At 46.4% G+C, this 22,910-nt stretch overlaps 1 protein-coding gene across 1 annotated transcript; it reads left to right on the forward strand.

Moving 5' to 3' along the window:
• Positions 1 to 849: 849 nt before the first annotated feature.
• LOC112573638 (NACHT and WD repeat domain-containing protein 2-like) lies at positions 850 to 22,815 on the forward strand. The gene is made up of 22 exons (XM_025254190.1): positions 850 to 1,818; positions 2,231 to 2,301; positions 4,984 to 5,127; positions 5,532 to 5,620; positions 5,951 to 6,070; positions 6,491 to 6,703; positions 6,901 to 7,048; positions 7,534 to 7,841; positions 8,460 to 8,729; positions 8,908 to 9,147; positions 9,516 to 9,677; positions 10,035 to 10,042; positions 10,233 to 10,406; positions 11,206 to 11,389; positions 11,821 to 12,114; positions 12,638 to 12,826; positions 13,110 to 13,289; positions 13,861 to 14,262; positions 14,705 to 15,136; positions 15,541 to 15,696; positions 16,155 to 16,427; positions 16,859 to 22,815. Exons 1-22 carry the CDS (start codon positions 1,346 to 1,348, stop codon positions 18,176 to 18,178), a joined length of 5,850 nt encoding a protein of 1,949 aa, XP_025109975.1. The 5' UTR covers positions 850 to 1,345; the 3' UTR covers positions 18,179 to 22,815.
• The last annotated feature ends 95 nt before the right edge of the window (positions 22,816 to 22,910 follow it).

Raw genomic sequence — 22,910 nt, forward strand, 5'->3', positions numbered from 1 at the left:
TAGTAATCGCTACTGGCTCGAACTCTTCCACGCCCACCTCGTAACATGTCAGTGTCGTCCATTTGTACTGCCAGGCGACGGGAGAAGAAAACAGAAACAGAGATATGAGAGTTGACACAGGTTTTCAGTTGAAGAGCTTTGACGGAGGTGTAGCGATCTCGGATTTGGTGAAGGAATTTTTCACAAAAAAAGTTCTCTCGTCAAGTATACTTTACGGCGTTGTCCTCGAAAACAGCGGTGTTCGGAATGGCAAAAGATATTCTCTAAACTCGTGTGCAAAATTGTCAGTGAAGGTTTTTCTTCCGGAGCTGAAATTTGAGAGCGGTTGGGGGATTTGCCTGAAATTTGTCCGCTTTCCAAGACGTGTCAGTGGGAAGACAACCATAAAAAAATCCATTTTTTCGATGGCTTCGGAACTGTGGACAGAAACAAGAGCAGCAGTAGCGCTGTTCATTTTGTGCTCACGAACCACTACACTGAAAGTAGTAAACAAGGCGTGCATTTGATCTCCAACAACTACGAGGCAAGTCCTTTGACGTCGAACACGTTTCCCTCAAGACGTTCTTGTGGAAATCACGTGGTTAGGTCTGTGACCAACCATCGGTCCGAAGCCGAGTTGCATAATCAGTCTACAGCGATCTTTGTCTACGAGAACGGAGGACTAAGTGTGTAGGATGATAGGGGCAGGAAGAAAGCTGCAATGCCTCAAACCATGCTAATCACTCCCAAAGAGCTGAGCTTGTGATTTTTGCTTTCAATGATATCGCCCTCGAGGTGCTAATCTTACGGCGTCCAGGCACAAGCCAAGCAAAGGTATTTATTTATTGCACTGTCACAGGGACTGAGTTGTTTACAGCTGGTGTAGCTAAGGTGTCATAAAAGTGACCAAACAACAAGCATATTGATCTCTTGTCGATGAGAGTCATCAGGTGGTTCTCATCCTTCTGGTCGGTGACGCTGTTGAGCAAAAAGAAAGTATATATCGGAGTCTTGGATTCACTCAGTGCAGCGAAATACGTGCATCCTGGACTTCAACCTTCACCCTCGTGTTCATTAAGCAGCTCCACTCTATACAGTCATGACCAGAAAGATCTGTCCTGGACAAATGTTGACCAAGGGGGCTGTTCACACAGTGTGGCGCTAAAATACAGTCGATGTCAGCATTCATTTAATATGCTAATATGTTTTTAATATGCTGAGTGACTGCTACACGCCATATGGCAGACCGGCAAAGTGCTGAGCAGGCAGTTGTACGGGTTTTTGTTGTTTGTTCTTTCGTCTGTGTTAATCTCCCAATCTGTTCATCCATGCACTTTGTGTCTGTCGTAGTGTCATCAGTTGGCCGATGCTTGTGTTTCTTGTATGGTTGACTGCGCGTTCGTTTGTAGTCTTTCGTGCACAGCGCGCTGAGCTCGCCTTCGCACGGCAACTGCGCTTCACAACTTCTGGGGTCCACCCCTCATCCACCTCCCCGGCGCCAACTCTCCCTTTCTGGCCTTCTGTCACAACCTTTTCCTTCCGGCCTTCTTTCTTTCTCTCTGCTTACCCTTTATCTCTCTTTCTCACTTACCTTTCCCCATCACACACGCACATGCACGCATGTAACGACGTGTGCATGAAAAAGACACGCGTGTGCGTTCATGTACGTGTCGACGTTGAGATATGTCTGTGCCTTACAAATACCACGGTGTGTAGTTTAATTATGTCAACGACAGTTCTCTGTTCTTTATCAAGGTGCAATGCCACAGAATTCCTTACTCGTCGAGTGAGTCCTCTTCCGCGGCTGGGCGTACAGTACAGAAAGTTGATTCTACCAGTGTAATGTTTTTCCCGTTACTTTTTAATTTTTTCTTTTTCTCATCTTTTATCTTTTCTTTATTTTATTTTTTTCTTCTTCTTCCTGTATTATTGTGAACAATTCTTTCCTAGCATTTATTTATTTCCTCACTAAGCTAACAATTGTTTAATTTTTAATAAAAATTATATCAGGTTCTACTTCTCGTCATATACTCCTTTCTTATTTGTAATTTATTCTACTGTATTTTCATAGAGACTTTAAATTAAACCATTACAAAATCATCTGTCCAGCATTAAACCGTTGTATTCATGGGAATGTAGAGCGACACGAGTACAGCAATACTTGCATTGTATCCGTTGTCAGCAGGAAATTAGCAGTTAGTGGAAACAGCTTTTTTTGCTTCGTGTAACTTTTTTTCTGTCATGGTTTCAGAGGTCAAGAGTATAAGCAGCCGTTTAATAACACAATGGGTGCAGCGTGGGAAGAGAACTGCATCAGGCAAGGTAAGACATACCCTGTTGAACCCATGAACATTATCTTGTGTAACTACGTGCTCGCTGTTGCTAGGGCTAGACAGTGATCATTACTCGTGTCGGTCAGTGTTTACCGCGCACATGTGCTGTACACAGGCGACAAACCACAAACCTGCTTACAAAAAGGGAAGACTACTGTCATTGTCCATAAGTCTTTTGCCCTCCACAGAATCGAGGATGAGCCGCTGGCGATCCTGATCATGGAGTGGACTATTGGCTGCCAGCTCTGTTTGGTGGTTGTTAGGCAACCAGGTAGGCCACTTTGGTGTCCGGCTTTACAGCACACCTTGTTTTGACAGCCAGACTATGACTGCTGTCAGTCTTTATCTGCTGTAACTCCATTCGTCTGCAGTCTAAGCTGGTGACGATTCGTGTTACTCGAATTAAAGTTATGGGGCAATGACACGGTCGACACGGCAGACATGATGTAATGATCATAATTACTTATTCTAATTAATGGCAATAATGCAAAGTACTTATGGCAAATTATATCCCCATGCACTCTGGCCAAGCCAAGCAAGCGGTCATTCGGTTATCGAACAGCAACGAAGCCTGGTTTTTAAAAAATGTATGTGCCTGCTATAAATACGAGGCATATGCTTGTTTATGGCAGAAAGGCTTGGAAAGTTTATTATGCTGTTCCTATAGTTAAATTTGTCAGATAACTGTTTTAACGAAGACGACAAATCATTGCCGTTAAAGTAATAACCTTTAAATGCTACGAGCACAGTCCATTGAGTCTGAGATTCTTTTGAGTTTTTTAACGCCTGTAACCGAGTCGATACAACCAGGGAAAGCACAGAATGCAGTAAATGGCTGGACCTTTGTCCTCCTGGAACTTCTGCATTATTACTAGCTGGTGGAGAATCGTCTTTCATTCACTGAGAAGCAATTTTCCGCTAGAGATCACACGACGCACGACGCCAGGCTATACCGCCACCGTGTCGCCTCGACGAGCCTGCGCAGAGAGTCAGCAGGTGGTCGTGTTGGGGTGGGAATGGGGGACAGACTTTAATCCCCACTCGCTGACTCCAACGGCCAAACATTTTGTCGGCACTTCCTGTCCAGATCACTCGACAGGGTGTCAGACAGACGACAGGTGACACACAGGAACGCAGATAACGCTCTCGCTCCCCTCACCACCACCACCACCCCGATAGCGTCCATAGCAACCACGCTGTCGCTGCCAGCATAGAGCGCGAGGAGTATGGCCTGCGAGTGTATCATCGCGCTGTACTCGTCAAGTCGGGCGTGAAACAACCTGCCACAGCGTCGTATTTGTGGGTAGGGGTAGGGGGGAGGAGAGAGGCTCTGGGGTCCTGGAAATTGTTTTCTCTCTTAGTCTGGCTATGTTCATGGTTTGAGTTTTTAAAATAATGTTATTTATAAACCTCGACTTTATTTAGCATTGTCATCCAAACCGTGTGTCACAGTAGCAAGGCCAGAAAGAAGAAAATAAAACAAACGGCTTTTGTCGGTAAGATCGCAGCATGCCCCAACACGCGAGGGCGTCACAGGTAGTGTGGTGTGGGGTTAGGGCTTAAAATTTTTCAAGTTCTGAAGTAGTACTACCCAACTCTCCTACCTCGCATCGTATTATAAACAAGCATGTACGACTTGGCTCGATTGCTACACAGAGCAGTTTTACACCTGTGACTGGTAATTAATATGCACATTCTCTGTTTTCCAAACCAGCGGCAATACACTTGTGCCACCCTTCTGTGTAAAAATAGTGGAAGGGAAAAAATATACTATTGTTTGCTGGTCTGGGTAGTGTGGGGGTGGAGGCAGATCTGCTGTTTGATCGAGACAGGTGACACACACCTGACACGTGATTTGCTGCCGTTGAGCGAGGCGATGTCGCAGGTCACAGAAAAAGAGAACCTAGTCCTGTCGAAGTGTTACTTAGAGTGCCAGTCTGCCAGTCGCGGACTGAACCAAACACAGATTGTTGAAAGAGGCTTTCCGGGTGAGGAGATGGCACTACACACCTGTTGCAGGTTGTGGCGAAACGAGGCGGCTTGGAGAGGGATCGGTATGCAGTCTTGAAGGTAGGCACACTCCAGGTACAGTCGGTCGGAGGAGTACACTCGGCGCTCCACTTGCCCCCTTTGATCTCGCCTTTCAGTGCGCGGAGACGGTCGCGAGGCTAGCAGTTAACTTTTCACCCGAGACTTTGGCTATAGTGCCGTGGACTCGTTTGTTCTCGAGTTTGAAACACACACACACGTGTTGTTGCAGGCCCTGACAACGGAAAAGTTCTGGCAAAGTAACATCAGCCTGGACGTCTGGACACATTGAAAAGGTCGCTCGTCCGTTTCCCTCTCTAAGCTATTATTCACTGAATGTGTCATTTATACCTGTGTTCTTTTACAAACACTCCCGCGTCACACAGCAGCAGGGGTTGAACCCTATCGCACCAGAAACACCGTGGATAGTATCAACAGCATATTTGCCCCTAGTGTCCAGTTTGTAAATCTTCCTTCACGGTGCGACTAGTGTGGGCCACACGGCGGAGACCAAACAGTGTTACCGATATCCACTGTCGTATCTCCACTAGCCAGATAATGCTGTTGACAACCATTATCTCCAGTAACCAGCCGTTGTCTCCAACAGCCAGCCAGTGCTGTTGACAGCCACCTTGTCTGTCAGCCTTGTGCAGGTTGAAGTCCACCAGCGGCATGATGGTGTTTGACCAGGCGACGGCGGACATTCTGACCGGCCATCTCCGGCTGGAAGACATCCCTTCTGTTACTCACCGCGTGGTGAGAGTCTACGTCTGCTCGACTGGCGCAGGTGAGTCTCTCCTCCTACCCCACAGCGATGTCTCTCTCTCTCTGCCTGACCTTTGTAACGATCTTTCTTTTTTTTTTTCCTCTCTCTCTCTGTCTCATGCATGTCGCTAGACCATCTAATTCAAAATCAGCATCTGCAACAGATAAGGTGCCATTGCCTTGGTCCTTATGGACACAATCCCTCTTCATGGAATCGTCAAAGACCAGCTCAGTCAAAATGTTAGCGCTATCTCTGTGTAACATTACACTAATCCATGTATCAAGCCGCTCCTCTACCCCCCTCCCAATCGTTCAAACCATTAATTTAGTAATAATAAATGTTTGTTAATAAAGCCCCATCCCCAACCAACAAGTGCTGGCTCAAAACTCTAACATTCATGTTATGGTTAAATGCTATGTTCATAGATTCCAAAGCGGAGCGATCAGCGTTTGTGAGCACGGTCTATCCAAAGCTGCGAGAGTACTGTCGAAATCAGTACGGACTGCAGTTCCAGGTACTGTCCGCTAAAATACTCTGAGAGAACTGACCGAGTGTAGTAAGTAATATGAGGTCAGTTCTGCTGCACTGTGTGGTCCTGCGAGAGGACGAAGCCGAAATTGCAAAATATTCATTACTTAGTTTTTAAAGATTCCTTTAATACTGTTGCTTTTCGTATCAAGAATATAAAAACTAAAAAAAAAATTTATGAAGGACAACACTCGGGTCTGGAAGTACGTGTATACAGCTCACTAAAGTAGCGTAGTCATTTCGTCCTCATAGTCACTACCTTGTGCCCGATTAAGGTCCTAAATTGTAGGACATTTGGGACATGTCTTGCCGTCAGGTTGTGGACTTGATGTGGGGTCTGACAAATGACAGACTACAAGCTGACCGGGACCTGATGGCCATGAAGGTGCGGGAAATTTTCCGCTGTCAAGCGATGTCTCTAGGACCGAGTTTTGTGGTGAGAAAATTTACGTCTCTCTATTTCTTTCCCCAACCGAACAATGTATTGTCATTTATCTAGCTGTGAATGAGCTCTTTTGATTGTGGAAAAAAATGGTGGGTATCCTTTTGGTCTCTAGCAATAGGACTGTCGCTATCACTAACATTTAGACTTTCACTGTCACTAACAATAGGACTTCGCAGACGATATCATTAAAAGTAAAGTTTTTCTACTGGTAAATTTTCCTCGATAGTTTGCACGATATGGTATTACAGTTCAACAACCTTTCGTTTCATTAATTGAAGACAAACTGAGGAAAAAGGTTTCATTCCTCTCACCAGTCAACCAATTTACTTATTAAAATTTATTTAAATTATTTCAGTTCTTTGTAATTATTGGATTATCTGTAGATCAAACTTCCGCAACCATGCTTTGCAGGCCTTCATTGGGCAAAAGTATGGCGAAGAGGTTCTTCCCATAAACATCTTCGCTGAAGAGTTCGACGTCATCCGGGCAGCTTTAGAGGTGCACAAAGGTCGCGACACGCGCAACTCCGCTTTGCTGGACCAGTGGTACGTCAGGGATGACAACAACATCCCCCCTGTGTACGTCCTGAAGCAAACAGATGAACAGCTCTTCGAGGACTGCACGGTACCTGGCAGCTTTGCTTATCACCCAGCACCATTCCTCCTGCGTCTGCGAGTCCTGTCTAATACTAAAGGATACTTAGCTGACGGAAAAGATGAGTGAGGGGAGTGTGTGTGAGAGTGCATGTTCTCGTCATTATGTCTTCCATGGCCGAGTTTATTCTTCTGAACTGCTCCCTTACTCCAGTCTGTTTGCCTCAGCAGAAAGAAGATTCTTCTGGAACGATGAGCAAGGAGGTGATCGCGGCTCAACAGAAGGAACTCCGACATCTACTAAAGCGTGGCGCGGAGCTGGCCTACCTCAACGGTATCATAGACAGCGACACCAAGTACAAATACCAAACATCAGGTAACCACATACCCTCTTCATTTATTTTTTGCTCAACTACTGTGGGCTTGAATTCTTAGATCAATAAAGATTCCTAGGTATTACTATACAGGTATGTGAGCATGTCTGTTTGTCCATATTTTTTAATTTCTTTATAAACTTAATTCCCATTTATTCTGTTTAATATTTTGGTTGTTTTTAAAATTATTTGTTTGTTTGTTCCTTCCTTTTATTAGTTTACTGATTCTTTTTGTGTTTCTGCCGTTGCTGTTTGTGGTTTGTTTCCTTTTTATTTCTTTTATTCTTCCTTTTATTTTGCATTATTTTTCTTTCATTTATTAATTTTCTTTCTACTTCCTCTTTTTGGCATTATTACGTTCTCTCTTTATCGTTTGTTTGTTTTTACATTTGTCTTTCTGCTCTCTTTTCTCTATCTCTCCCCCCACCTTTGTGGCGCTTGTTGCGTGGCGACTCTCACCAGTAGCGACCTGCGTTTGTCGTTGCAGAGCTGGAGCAGGAGGTGCAGCATGGCATCGAGCATTGCGACAACCCGCACCGGCGCTGCGTCCTGATCCTGCGCGACATTGCGGACCTGGACAACTACCTGGCGGACGAACGCACGCCTGTCTTCACAGACGTGGTGTACAACTCGCGCACCGAGCGCGTGGAGGTGGAACCCGAAGCCTCCGAGCTCCTGCAACGCCTGCGCAAGCGGGCCACGGGCCTCATCTCGCCACGCAACACCCTCGTGCACGACGTGCTGTGGCGATTCGAGGAGGTCATCAGCCCACAGCTGCACAAGACATACATTGACGTGAGTGACAGACACCTTGGAAACCGTGCGCCCCATAGGAATGGCCGTTGTACTGATACTTATGTCACATGAGTAGCAAGCGCACTAGGAGTTACAGGATATCTGTAACAGCCACACTAGGAGTGACATCACATGAGTAGCAGGCGCAACCAGAACGACCTACTATGAATATTATACACATCGATAAATGAATACTTATAAAAACACGTTTAATAACGTGGAACCTTTCTTGGCTCTTTTCTTCTTTTTATCAGGTAGTAATTTTTTCTATCATTTTCTCTTCCCTGTATTATTTCTCATTCTTTGTGTGTGTGTGTGTGTGTGCACTTGCTGACTTTAATGTCTTTTGATCTACATTCATGTTGTTGTCATTATGTCTTCCATGGCCGAGTTGATTCTTCTGGGTACAAAAGTTCCACCAAGAACAAGAAAAACCAAAAAGTAAAAGGGTTTATTCATCGGTTTTGTTGGTTTTTTGGTTTTTGTTTTATTTTTTAGTTGATTTTTTTTTTTTTGGGGGGGGGTATCCCGACCCTGACCTTGTAAGCATTTACTCCGACCGATTCCACAGCATCTTACTCGTCGAGTATTCCTGTGTTCTGTGTGTAATGTTTCCAGAAACTGTGCAACCAAGTTGAAGAAGTCCTGAAGCGCCTGATTGACGAGGACGCCTTGGAGCATCCGACGGAAGCCGAGCTGATGCCGGTGGCTACGGAAGCTTTGCTGCACTGGTCACGGTGCAAGATGGCGGCCACTGACTCCTGCTGCCACAAGGAACTGCGCGAGACCATGTGTGTTTACGTCACTGGCTATTCGGACCGCCCTCTCGTGGTGCACGGGCAAGCTGGGTCCGGGAAGACAACTCTGGTCTCTAATTTTGCGCTGGAGGTGAGTGTAGATATCAAACAAAAAGTAAACAAATACAGTAAAATCAGCGTCATGTTTTCTTTCACTACACAGTTGATAAAATCCAATCGTGCAGCGCGAGTCTGTGTTTGCTGTTGTCTTCCTTTCATGTTTTTACTCTGCCCTTGAGTGACCATCTGAGTATCTGGTCTGATGGCAGGTACCGGATCTTGTCGGCAACAACTGTTTGTGTCTCCTCCGCTACATAGGTCTGACACGTGAAAGTTCTAACGTCCGAGACCTGCTTCACAGCCTGTGCACTCAGATAACCACAGCCTTGGGCTGTTTGCCTGATGATATCCCGTCAGACACGAATGACTTACAGAGGTTCTTCCCAAAACTCCTGGCAGCCGTTCCAGTGGACCTCACCGTTGTTGTGATTTTAGACGCCATAGACAAGGCAATTTTTTGTTTAATAGTTGCTTTTAAGTCTAGAAGGGAGGAAGACAGATGACACTGGCCTGATCGACTTAAGCAGAAATAAAACATTTGGGCAATGCTTCGAAGTTCTGTTTATCTAGTCGGGTATGATTTTTCATGCGATGGGGAAAAAAATAGATCAAGAAATTTTATGTTGAACGTTTATTATGAAATCTAAGAAATACCTTAGACAAATTAGTGACTTCTCGGCAAGTAATATGACTAGCTGCTCAAAACTTTCCAGCTCTTCACTTGGCGAAGCAGAACATTTATCACAGCTTCTCTTCTTAAAGTAAGCGGATCAGTATTTTGTTTTTCATTCGTTAATTTCCCTATTTGACACCACAGATTTTGCCAGACTACGACGCTCACCTGATGAAGTGGCTACCTGTGCACTTGCCATCGCACGTGAAAATCATCGTGACCACCCTGCCCAACCGCCATAACATCTATCATCGCCTGCGAGAGGAGGTTCTGACCGGCTCCAACTGGTTCTTGCCTGTGGGCCCTTAACGCCGGACGCTGCCCAGATGCTGTTGCAGCGTTTTCTTCTTTACTTCGGCAGGTAAGATGGAGATAATGGAGACGGAAAGAGGCGTCAAATGTTGTGGTTGTTGTTGGTGGTAGTAGTGTTAGTGGGGGTGGTGTCGGTGGTACTGGGGCTGATGTTAGTCTTTATCGTCAGTGATGTACGATGCAAACTGCAAACGATGCAGTTTTCCTTAAAGGGAATAGGCAAGACAACTAAGATGTTACTTTCTGATGCTGTTCTGATTCTGACTGGAACTATTGAAGCTGATGTTGCTCTATTGTCTAACTGGCCTTGCTGAAATTGAAACATGGCTATATCTAACTTTCTATTTTTAGTTAACGGGGTTATTTCAAGCATAAAATTGCATGATTTCATAAAATAAGATTAACTGACCTTTCGGTCACTAAAGAGATTGTCTTCATTTTGCTTTTCCAACTCCTTCTGTTACGGATCTGCTTGTATTTTGACTGGTTCTGTCTTCTTTGCTCGTTCAAGTTAAAAAAAATAACAAACTCTGTTGAGTTTTGTTGTAGGACACTTACAAATGAACAGATGCTTACCGTCGCGAGGATGATTCAAAATGACTCCTCTCCCCTGCGCATCAGACTCCTCTCGGAGGAGCTCAAGACCGTGACGTCATCTATGAACACTGCCACCTTTTGCTTTCCGAACACCTGTTCTGAAGCGATACAAAGAGTGTTTGACCGGTAAGCTGACTTGTTTTATGACACATTTCTTCTCCCTTTAGGCAAACACGAGCCGTGTGGGGAGAGATATGGCATCCGCAACAGGGACGCGCTGGTTCGATACTCGTTAGGCACAAGCGAACTTTTTACTGCGGTCCACCCGGCTGTTGGGAATGGCTGCCTGATCCCAGAGACATAGAGGGTTGGGGAAGGTAAGGCAGCGAGGAAGAGGAGATGGCCCCGAGGAAAGCTAGATCTCTGTCAACTCTCCTTCCAACGTCCAAAAAACATTAGGGTGAAGACACTTATGTTACTCACCCCTTCCCAAGTTTGAGACTAGCGACGCGCCCAAGCGAATACTCCATGAAGATCTTCGCTAGCGTGTGCTGTGCATTCATGTTCCAATGTTCGAGGTCTAGGTCACATATGATGTACCTCGCCATCTTTAAATCCTGTGCCATTCTTGATAGTAATTGTCGCAAATAACAAAAGGTATGCTAGTTATTGTTTCCACCTCACAATCCGAAAACGGGTCAAATCAACGATGACAAAGCAATATATATTAACATATTTGTTGAGTGTCAGACATACATCTGCTCTCCTGTGGGAAGAATAAATAATTAATAAAGTACGAAACCAGATGAAGTTTCCCAGATGTATTAGCTGCGTTTGTCTACCACAGTCCCCTTTTGATCCTGTGATCACTGTTCGTTGACGCAATGGTCAGAATCATGCCCTAAAGAACCATAGAACAACACATTATATGTTTCAAAATCAAAGATATGTCTGAACGCAGTCTTTGTGGTCGTTTCTCGCTCAGCCTGGAGGCTAGGTTTGGTCGTCTACTGGTGGCCCGCAGCATGGCGTACAGTGTAGCGTCTGTGACCGGTCTTTGCGACTGCGAAATGGAGGACTTGTTGTCACTGGATGACGGCGTCCTCAATGAAGTGTACATCTCCCATCATCCCAGCGTCCGGCGTATACCCTACTTGACGTGGCATCAGGCGAGTGTTCATTTCAAAGTGTTCACATGTACCTCGGTATTCACATCTTGCTGTGCTGGTCCTTTAAGCTTACAAAAGCGTTTGCGAATGCTTCTTCTGCTTTCCATATCGTAATAAACGTACGTATATTAAACATCCTACATCTCGTATATTTACCTCCAATTACCTTCCCAATTAATAGCACCAAATTACTTGATAGAAAAAAGATTCTCGGGAAAAAATAACTGTCGTTTAATTTCTGCGAATTCTTGAAAACGTTTGCTCCCATCAAGATAATTATGATTTCCTTCTAAACAGAAAGAGCGAACGGTAACACTGCTAAACTAAATGTGTTTCCTTTCATTGAATACGCGTATATTTTTTATTAGGCAATGAATACGGGTTTTTTTTTTGCATGATTGTTTGAGACTGATTGTCTCCTTCTTTCGCAGATACGCAACGAAATCCAGAGCTTTCTTTTCCCCAGAGAGAGAGACGGGGTGACCGTGTCCGCGTGGGAGCACAGCCGCTTCGTTGACGTCATAGAGGCCCGCTATCTGACTTCCCCTGAGGACATCCAGCACGTGCACTCAGTGCTGGCTGACTACTTTCTCGGCGCGTGGGCAGACCGACCAAAGCCGGTGGAGGCGACGGACAGCATGCCGAAAGGCCTGGATGGAATCGAAGATGACAGGCGGGTTCCTAGGCAACCTCTGACCTTCCGGGAAAGCGGTGATGGGCAGGAGGTACAGAAACTTGTGGCTCACGATGGCTTTGTTTCTTTGTTTGTCCACGTGCTGTATTTACATGCCTTTGTGACTACGAGGAGTTGATAATTGAGTAATTCTCGTCATTGTTATCTCAGTAAGAGCTCAGGTGCTTTCGGACTCTGAGACCAGCGAGGTCCTCAGATGAGCATGCAAAAGAAAGGGTAGACGACGTTGCTGATAGTCCGACGGATGGCACGATGACTGGCTGGCTGGACACCAGTCAGTGGCGAGTCTGCTAGAAGCAGTCTGCGAATCGCAGCCCAGTAGCTCAGCTGTAAACTTATAAGGTGGTGTTTTCATCGCAGGGCACACGCACTTGTGTCTGGATGATTCCCATGGAGATGGAGAGGTAGCGGGGTTTCTCTGGGTAGTCTGATTTCCCATCTTACTTCCAGAATGGTGCGAAATTACCAACAGGCGAAGTTACTTTCCTATTAACCTATTAACCAACCAACTCATGTCCCACCGTCGATCAGACGTCTGCTATCTGTTCTCTCAGACCAGGTTCAACATGCGAAAGTTTGAGCAGCTGCCTCGCCATCTGGACCTCTCTGGTCGCCATGAGGACCTGGACCGCCTGGTGCTGTTTAACTACGACTGGCTGTACCAAAAGATCAAGGCTTTTTCTCTGCACCACGTCCTTACCGACTTTAGGCTTAACCCCTGCGATGAAGCCAACCTAGTTCAGGTAGTCAATACACCAAAATGTGTTTATAATTAGGCTTCTATACAGCGTGTGTGTGTGTATCTGTGTGAGTGTTTCTCTTTATATATACACACAGAGACACATGTGTTTGCGTGCTTGTACAAGTATATGTGTGCTCGCACACGCCATTACAAGCCAGCTTGGTTTTTTTTTTCCTTATTGTTCTTCTAAAGCTTCCTCGTCTACACTTCTTTTCTTTTTTTTTTTTTCGCTGTGTCCCTCTTTCATTTTTTTATGTGTTCGGTGTCTGTCTTCCCGCCTGCAGCAAGCTCTTCAAATGGCAGCCCCCACCATCAAATGCAACGCCGACAACCTTCCTGCTGAACTATCGGGACGACTGCTGCATTACTACACCACACACCCCAACATCCGCTCCCTCATCAATCAGTGCGATACATGCGGGCTGAAACAGTGCTGCCTGCTGCCAAACTTCGCCTACCAACAGGTGGGTGTGGCACGCCAAGAGGCGATTTTACCCCATACAGGTCCTTAGTGTCAAAAAAGCCAATCAAGTGCTCGAAAAAGCAAATGGCAAAAGAATGCAGAAGAGGCTAAATACTGAGTAGAGAATAAAGTTAGGTTTCGGTTTTTGAAAAAAATTTGTTATTGAAATTCTAAGCCGCTACGTCATGCAGACTGTTTGCATTTTATACAACCAATGAAATAGCGTTTTCTTGGTGAAGTTAAGGGTCTAAATTAGTTATTAGTATACCGATTGGTAAAAACTTACGGGCTTTTATACCAAAGATGTATATCATAAACATATATCACATGTACTACAAACATATTCATATATTTATATAGTACACTGCAAAGAGCTGTTTCAATGTACATACTCGCTTACATACGCAACAAACGACAACCAGAAACATACATGACACTAATGCTACAGACATATGTTACATACACTACGACCACTAGGGGCAACCTTTAGCATGCATGTAGGTAGTCTAACCCTAATCATAGGTAGGTAGTCAGGTATGCAAGTTACGATCGCCACCTGTCGTCGCGAACAGGTGCCGGGATCAGCCCTGCAGTACACGCTGTACTGCCCTGTGGCCTGCGATTTCTTGGGTTTCGTCTTTGACGAGCGTTACCTGCTAGGCAAGAAGAAGGACGACAGCATCGTCTATGTCTTTGACCTCCTGAACGGGCAGCTGAAGGACACCGTCTTCACCTCCAACGGTGAGCTCCACGTCACGCCTGACGGCCAGCACTTGGTCATCGTGGACCACGTGACGGAGAAGAGCATCAAGATCCACGAGTCGGGCACCGGCAACTTCGTCAGCCAGGTCATCATCCTCAACTACTTAAAGGTCAAGGCAGAGGGCGTCTATCACGCAGGGCCCCTCTCTCTGAGCAACGACCGCATGTGCGCCATCGTTACCACGGACACCAGCTTCCTGTGCATTGCTAATGTAATTATGCCAATACAAAGGCGCGCGCGCATGCACACACACACACACCTCTGTTACATTCAGATTATTGTCCGCACTAAGAGCTTATCGTATGGCTGTGAGCAGACTGTATCGTAATTGGTTTGTTCTCAAAGCATAACCCTAATTTTGTTGTAGAACGTTTCACATATGTCCATCTATCCTCATCGTTATCTCATCGTTCATCATAGTATGGCTATAAACATGCTAGATGAAATGAACGGCTGTGAGCATGTGGCATTGAGTATCTAAATCTTAACAGCATTTTTCGGAAGGAAAGAAAGTTTTGGATCAGGGCAGTTTCTGGAAATCATGAAATGTGTTTTTTGTTATTTTTGCTTCGATCATACACCCTCCCGCTGACACCCACCTTTGATAGCGGCGACTCGTTTTTGTTTTATCTCTGAATCAATGGGTGCGCCAGGTGCCGACGGGCGAGGTGCTGGAGATCGCGGTGCTGGACGGGCGGGCCACGGTGTGCCAGATCACACCGGACGGCCGCTACGTCTTCTGTAACTCCAACGAGTTCCTGCTGTCCTACGACTTGTATAACCTGCAGCACATGGCCACCGTCCCCGTGGGCTACAGGCCGACCTGCCTGGTCTTCACGGCAGACAGCCAGCGCGCCTTTCTGGCCGGCCCGACGGAGGGCAAGCTGCTAGTCGTGCACACACACGGTGGAGTGGTGGAGATGTGCTACAAGTCCGTGCTGCAGGACGCTCTGGCCGACGACCCCATCCGCGCGCTGGACGTGTCCCCTGACGACAACTACGTTGTCATCCGCTGCAACTACCATGTGCTGGTGTACCACAAGGTGGAGGAGCGACTGAAGGCGAATTTTTCCAAGCCTGTGGAGGTGGGTCAAGAGTATGTGTGTTGATGGATACTCGTGAGAATAAAGATACAACGTGTACGCTACCTTTCTTGACAAGTGACATAAATGGTAAATAATGTGCATGATAAATATAGATGAAGATGTGAGTGTGTGCGTGTGAGGGGGATGAACTTTTTAATATCAGGTAAAAAGCAGCTCCTGATGTGGGATGTCGTTTAACTCAGCTCACACGTGGTCACATCCTCGCTGGCAAAACGTAAAAAGTGCGTAGAGGGAAACCTCCGTCTTTGTACGTGTAGGCATCTTTATCACGAATATAGGATTTTACAGGCATGTGAACAAGAGCGCGTGGTTGTGACTGCTGCCGCTGACGTATGGGGATCACGCAGGTGACTCACTCACCTGGTGTCATTTTTCCTTTACAGGTGCCCGAGGAGTTCCGGTTGCCGAATAGTGGTTACCGCGAGCTGATCTTCACCAGCGCCGCATTCACGCGCGACAGTCAAGGCGTCATCGCCGCCCTCTTCAGAAAGATTTACATCTGGGATATCGGCACTTCCAACCTGCGTGTTGTCATAAAGGTCAGCCACCTAGCGTGTCTTTAATTAAAGTTTAGGAACCGGAGAATGACAAAAAATAACTTTCTCTCGCTGGTGCATATTCACGCGCGCGTGCGCGCGCACACACACACAAATAACAGTTGACAACCTGGTCAAGCGTCCGAGCCATTTGACTCTTTGCTGTTGGATGCTCAGAGGGAGGACGTCCGTTGTTCGCATGTGACTGTTTTTGTGGGAGAAGGATAGAATGGGGAAGTTTGATGAGGAGCGAAGGTTTCAGCAGGAGTGTGGACAGACAAGATTTCAGTAAAGTAGACGGGGGAGGAGTTATCAAAGAGTCTATAGCATAGTGTTGAGACCTTGTAGTCTCTACTAGCTTTAATTGGTAGTCAGCAACGAGAGTATTTTATTTAATTTGAATTCGTCATAGTCTATTGCCACATTTCCACACCCGTGTTGTCACGTGCTAATTGCTACAGACTCCTATCGGCATCATCACCAAGCTGCTGGTGTCGATGCGGAGGAACCAGCTGATTACGCACGTGACCAATGCCACTGACGTGCACGTGTGGAACGTGGATGCGGCGCTGCGGCAGCTACCCGTGCTGGACCGTCTGACGGACGCCGTGCAGGAGCTGCAGGTCACACGGCGCGACACCATGGTCTTCGTCAAGTGCCAAAACAGCGATGAGGTCGGGGTCATAGACATGCGCACTGGCACCTTACTAGATCTCTTGACTCACGAAACAAAGGTAGGCTGCCTTGTGTGTGGTATGGGGCTTTTCAGCATTATGAGACAGTGATTTACTGCAATCCTCACATAACTGTATCTTGTAATGGCACGGAAAACGTGATTTGAACAAGGCTTGTTCCATTTTACAATTTAATTCATGCTCGGGCATTTAAACTATACTTTACACTTTTGACAACCTGTTAACAAGTACCTTTGCTGTGGAGTTTCTGACAGTCCTGGCTAATGTTTTCTAAATGATATATTGCACTGCATCTTCTTTGTATTCTTCATCGTCACTACCACCATCACTACAGCATAAGTTCATGTTGCGCAGAAACCTGCTGTGTTTATTTTGAGGGCACAATAACTACATGCCTTCAGTTATATTTCCTTACAGCCTCAACATTCTTTCAAACCAAGTTTTCCTCTAAACCGACATTTCTTCCCTAGGTTCGGGACTTCGCTGTAACGCCCAATGGCGAGCGAGCTCTCGTGTGCACCGTGCCCCGCCTGAGCGGCACCGCCACCAAGCTGTGGGACGTGCCAGCGCGCAGGATAATCCTCGAGTTCGGTGATTCTGCCGGTTGGTGCGTGTCAGCCCACACCATCAACGCCATCCTGTACATTAGCCAGTCGCAGCCTTCATTCGAAGCAGCCTACGACATCACCGTGTATCACTTCTACGGCGAGCAGTTCACGATCCGCGAGAACCCCGGCGCGTGCCGCTTCCTGCGGGTCAAGCCGCAGCTGACGTATGACGACCGCTACCTGGTCCTGTCCTCGGCGCTAGGCTTCGACTCGCATACTGGCCTCTTTCGCTCTCCGTGCGTCGTGGTCTTCGACGTGGCCGACAGCATGCGCCGTAGCTGTTACGACGCCACCAGCGTGGGCCTTGAGGATGTGATGGACGACGTCGTGGCCGTCCAGCCGTGCGCCCAGCGCGAGAGTTTGGTGGTCGTGATCATCTCCCTTCGCTTATCTCTGGACCCCTCCGTCGCCACGATGCCCAACGGCGAGACCCGTTCAACATCCTCTTCTGACTCATCGTCCAGACCACAGTCGGCCATGTCCTCTTTCCAGCAGTTTGGCTTCTTCATCCTGGACGTCTCCACAGGTACCATCACTGCCATGTGTCTGGATCTGCCGCCACAACCGAGGACGGGCCCGACCTTATCGCCATCACTGATTTTCTCCAGCGATTTTCAGTTGTGCTTGGACGGCAATGCCTTCCTGTTCGAGATCGACCAAGGGTGCGTGTTCAGGGGCCAGCTGCCCCTTCCAGGCGTCCCTAAGGCCTTCGCTCTTGGCGGTGCCATGGTGGTATACGTGGCGGACGAGCACCAACTGGTCGTCGTGAGAGTTCAAGATGGCTGCGTCCTGGGACGCTGCGAGGTGCACGCCCGCATCTGCCTGCTGCGGCTGTGTTCAGACGAGCGCACGCTGCTTGTCGGCTGTGCTGACGGGACGCTAACCTCATACGTCATCGTCGACCCGCTGGTTGGTGGCGGCGTGAGAAGCAGCCAGGGGTCGCTTGAGGGGGTAGCCCACCGCGACGTCGTCCGTGACGAGGAGCAGAAAGTGATACTGTCACGCTCCTGGGACAAGGTGGAGATAAAGTCCTACCCCGCTTACTCGCGGCCTCCCTCCGCCCTTCGACCAGGCTCCAACGACAAGGAGATTCTGCAGCAGATCCAGCCGGTACCCCGGGTGCGCCCAAGGTCAGATTCCCTGCTGTACCTCAGGAAGTCTCAGGTCTGCAGCGTCATGTAGCAAAGTTCCACTCCTCCCCTTCAACCCTGTCCCACATCCCTCTCCACCACCACCACCACCAAGTTGTGTCTGTTCGGGATGTCAGTCTTTGTGTGGCGATGCCCACCTGGACCCAGCGTTTCGCTGATGTGATCACGGCAATTTGTTTTTATTTCTCTCGATTTTCGGAAGCAGTTTACACTGCATTGTCTCGTATTTGCTTGAAGAAGTGTAGGAGACGAGGACAGTGGCGTAAGGAAGGTCAAGACTGCACTGGATGCAGCTCTCTGGAGTTTTTATGTAGACCCCTGAGATTTTTGTGCCCAGCCGACGCCCTAAAGTCTCGCTTCGGGACATTCACTGTATGCGACACCTACTCACAGGGCTGGCCGAGTTCTACGGTTTACTCCATACTCTCTCTCTATATATATCTATATGCCCTTCATAGTGCGAAATCACCTCAAGGTGGAAGTACTTTCCCGCCAAAGCGACCAGCCATGTGCCAGCTTTTAAACCCACGAGACATCCAGACTTCTGTATCTATGTTATGTATCGTTTTATGCCCCATTCCCTCTAGCGACGTTTGGTCCATAGGCTACTAAGTAACGCTAATTTTTTATGAATTAACGTTTACTGCTTGTAGATATAATGCTACTCCAAATATGTAAAGAGGACTTGATGCTACTGCTTTAAAACTCTTCTGTCCGCCACAGCAGAAGCTCTAGGTGTAGAACATGAGTCAAGAACATCTTTGCAGGTGGTAAAAATGAACAAGCTAAAAAAATAGAGTGCATGAAGACTAAGAATGTACGATCGGGAAAGAAACGATAGTAAGTAGAGGGTAACCTCCCCTCGTCACAACAAACTGCGTGTGATGCGTGAGACCAAGTCAGAACTCGTGTCTCAAACAGGTGGAGCCGCTCTGACTGACAAATTCTATGCATATTTTTATTGGCTTGCTTCTGTCTTAGACACGTGTCGTTTCAGCCCAGTCACCCTACACCAAGTGCCTCCGCTGACCGTTATTTGAGCCGTGAGCCACATTTACTCACTATCATTTTTTCCCATTTCAGATCGTGTCGTTCACATTAAGGTAACAGATGTTGACTTCACTGTTGGGAAAATAGAATCTGAGAATGTTCGTTTAGCTTTCAGATTCTGTTCAAATTCTTTTCAAGCCTTGTGCGTTTGATTCGAGTATCTAATGCTTTTGAACCTTGAATTTGAACTTGCTTGCATGCGTTGTCTGACTTCAGTTGTTTGTCCTGGGCTTTGGGTATTCTTGCTTGCTTTTATTTATTTATTATGACATATCGATGTTTCGATTTTTGAGCTTGAGAATCTGAGAACGATTACTTCGTATTTTTCTGTTTGAGAATGATTCGATTGTGAAATTGCTGGGAACATATTCATCGTATGTTCTTTATCTTTGATTGATCTTTGTTTCGGCAGAGGTGTTTAGAACATGGGGATCTCGTATGATGGTATGTCGCTGTAGTGTATGTTACCAACAGTATATTAGTATGTGTCCACAGTATCATTCATATGGTAGTAACAGTATGTTACCAACAGTGTCGTATGCAGTCTTAAGTGTAATTTTGCCGAAAGACTTCCTGTGTGGGAATGGTTTCGTAATCAAGCAAATTATTTAAAGAGATCGTCTACACATAAAATGTCAAAGCGGAGAAGATATTTAAAGTGCATTCGTCCAACGAGCGCAGAGATGCAGAAATTATGGTCTACGAGTAAATTACGAGATGTTGCTTGAGTAGAGCACGTTGAGCTAATGGGAAAGGTGTTTCCTAGCATGAACTGAACAATGTTGCTCTCTTCCTCTGCTCTGTCTTCAAATGTGTCTGACATCGTCTTGCTTGTTTTTCAGACCCAAACGTCTTCTTGGATGTGTCTGTCACGCCTTGTCTTGGTCCGTATGATGTAACACCCCGTTGTTGTTTCTCGGTCATAAGGCTCTCACATTTTGTGTATGCACCCCCGCCCCTAGCCCCTGTGAAACATGTTCGCCCTCAATTAACGGTTTGGATAGCAAGCCTTCCTCCCTCCCCCTTCCTCACACACACAGGTGAACACCTTAGGAAACGATTTCCCTTTCCACAACCAGAAACACCAGGCGAGCTGCCAGACTGAGGCCGGAAGACCATGGCTGCGCAGGTGGCGACAAAGGTGCTTCACAGCAGTGACCTTGCACGTGCTGACATCACACACCCGGTGAGCGTGACCTCGGGGAACACTAGGACGAACAGCAGGAATCTCATGTCATCGGTGTTGTGGTGACGAATTCTGACAAACCTGGATCCTTACCCGTGACACTGCCTTGGTTGTGAGGACAGGCCCCTCATTGACCAGGGAGAAGGTTTTTTTGCTTTGCTGTTTGTTTAAATGACCAGTCGTGCGGCTGTGTATGTACAATCCTCATCAACCTCATATTTCGGTGAATGCTTTATATTTGAACATAATGGCGTTTAAATGATGTTATGAATATTCAGTTTTTGTACCTATTAATGGGACGTCCTTGCTTCGGCAGGCTGTGATTTCCATTGTGATAATCAGTATTGTTGTGTCGACTAGATGACTTGCAGCCACAGTCTGTCTGACCAGTCTTACGTTCCCTGACCGACGTGTAGTGTAAAGAAGATAATTCTGTCTAAGTTTTCATGGTTCTACAAATCAGTGGCATAGGAAGCGATGCGGCAGGGAGAGGGCAGTCACCCTCTAAATGAGATACTGAAGAGGCCAGAATGTGATCGTTCACTGTCAATACAGTCCTCCCCTGCTTCCCTTACTTTGCCAAAGCCAAGCATCTTCCTACCCACTGACAAGTTCATCGCAAGCAAACGGTGAGAGGAACCGATTAATGGGAGACAAATCTGGCAGTAGCCGACAACAACGAAGTTCAAGAGTTGTAGCCCTTGTGGTTCAGTTTCAAGTTTGGACTTTTTAACACACACAAAAAAGTACTTTTTCTGCTTAATGGCCATTATATGTTTCTGCATATGATAAATACATATTAAATTTTCGAACTTAGGAGAAGAAGGGATGTCGGAGGTTTTTTTGTTTGTTGTTTTTTGTTTGTTTGTTTTGTTGTTTTTTTGGGGTTAGGCGGGGGTAGGCGTGAGGGGGGGGGGGGTAGGCGTGAGGGGTTTAGGATTTTGTCTTGTACAAAACAGCAGACGGAGAGGACTTGGTTATCGATATTGTTTTTACTGACGTCGAATGTCTTTGCAGATAAGGGAACCCAAAGGCCTTCAATTTCATCATTTTTATGAGGATATTGACTGGCCACAGACTGGAACTGTTATGTGCTCGAGCTTTCACTCGAAATTATTTATCTGCAGGTTATTCATGCCAATGAAAGAAAAAGCAGCTGCTGCTTCTATTAACTACATTTTTTAAACAATTGACTTTAGCTTTTAAAAGATAAAAAGGTTTCAAACTTAATGGAAAATAATACCAGATTGAAACAACCCAATAGAAAATAAAACTTTAAAATTTATCATTTAAGTTTCCATCTTGTTTTTCTGGGTGAATACGATGATTGTTCGATTATAACTTTTTGCTCGACTAAGAAACATGAAAACGATGATACATCTGGCTCAGATTTTTCCCCGGATCGGCTATTATGTTGATACTGCAATGGCGACTGTCACGGACCAGTCCGTGCCTCCGTGTTTTTCAGAGTATTTTTAACCCCTTTGCAATTTACGGACTGCAGGTGTATGTTGACTGCATGGCTGAATGGATGAGAACGTTAGATGGGAAAGGGTTAACTGTGACGGAAAGTGTTTGGTGAACACTGTTCACGAGTAGGTTTTGGCGGGAACAAGGGAGGAAATTTACTGAGGCCCGGGATACCGAGGGAAGAAGACGAGCCTGAGTCACGAGTTGTAACTGTCCCGAGCTGATATTAGAGAGTAGACCAGGGTGGCGCGGTACTCACCCGTTTTTAGATTAACATCGCCTAGACGAGGTATGACATCTTTTTCTATTATTGCTTTTAGAATTGTATTAGAACTCATGCATATTTCAAAGTTGTAAACACGAACATATGAGAGAAAGATGTGTGAACTGGAGAACATTGTTTAGAATTGTAGTATAGTGAAACCTCGAGTTACAGGTTTTAATTGTATGGACTAAAAGACCTGGAGCTCTTCTGGATGAGGAAGAATCGTCTCCTAGGACCATTCCTTGATCGCCTCTGGTCCAGCAGCACGTGGGCTAGGAGCACCGTTAGCTCCGTGACGTCACCGCTGTGACCCCGGCAACCACGACCTTACACGGCCTTGGTGTGTGGATTTGTGTTATTGAATCTAGTTGTTGGAGATGTGGACAACGACAACCCTAAGAGGGACGATGAACTGTGAGTAACGTGCTCAACGATTGCTATAGCGGTGATAAGTTAGATAATACAACAGGAACTTTGTTGCTGAACAGGAAAGTGTGCGAGGAATGTAATATTTATACCTTGAGATATTGGACTGAGACTGATCGGGGGAGTGCCCCGCATGTAAACATCGTTTATCGTTAGATGTTCGGAGCCTTTAGAATAAGGTGTTGAGGCGAGTTGTTATTAATGTGTATTTGTGTTGTAGTCTGTAAAGTCCTGAGCCGCTCGACAACGAAATGAACATGTGGCAGCCTCAGGCGAATTTTTTTTGTGCTTTGAAAGAACGAGCATTTGTCTGGCTGAGTGAGTTGTTAAGCCCCCCGTGCCGTGACAGCGACACTAAATTACTGA

The sequence above is a fragment of the Pomacea canaliculata genome, linkage group LG10, assembly GCF_003073045.1.
Source record: "Pomacea canaliculata isolate SZHN2017 linkage group LG10, ASM307304v1, whole genome shotgun sequence".
NCBI lineage: Eukaryota > Metazoa > Mollusca > Gastropoda > Architaenioglossa > Ampullariidae > Pomacea > Pomacea canaliculata.

Coding starts and splice junctions, on each gene's coding strand:
- LOC112573638 (XM_025254190.1), top strand. CDS start 1,346: ATGCTTGTGTTTCTTGTATGGTTGACTGCGCGTTCGTTTGTAGTCTTT. Junction 13,290..13,860: donor CAAACTTCGCCTACCAACAG/GTGGGTGTGGCA, acceptor CGTCGCGAACAG/GTGCCGGGATCAGCCCTGCA. Junction 14,263..14,704: donor GCTTCCTGTGCATTGCTAAT/GTAATTATGCCA, acceptor TGGGTGCGCCAG/GTGCCGACGGGCGAGGTGCT.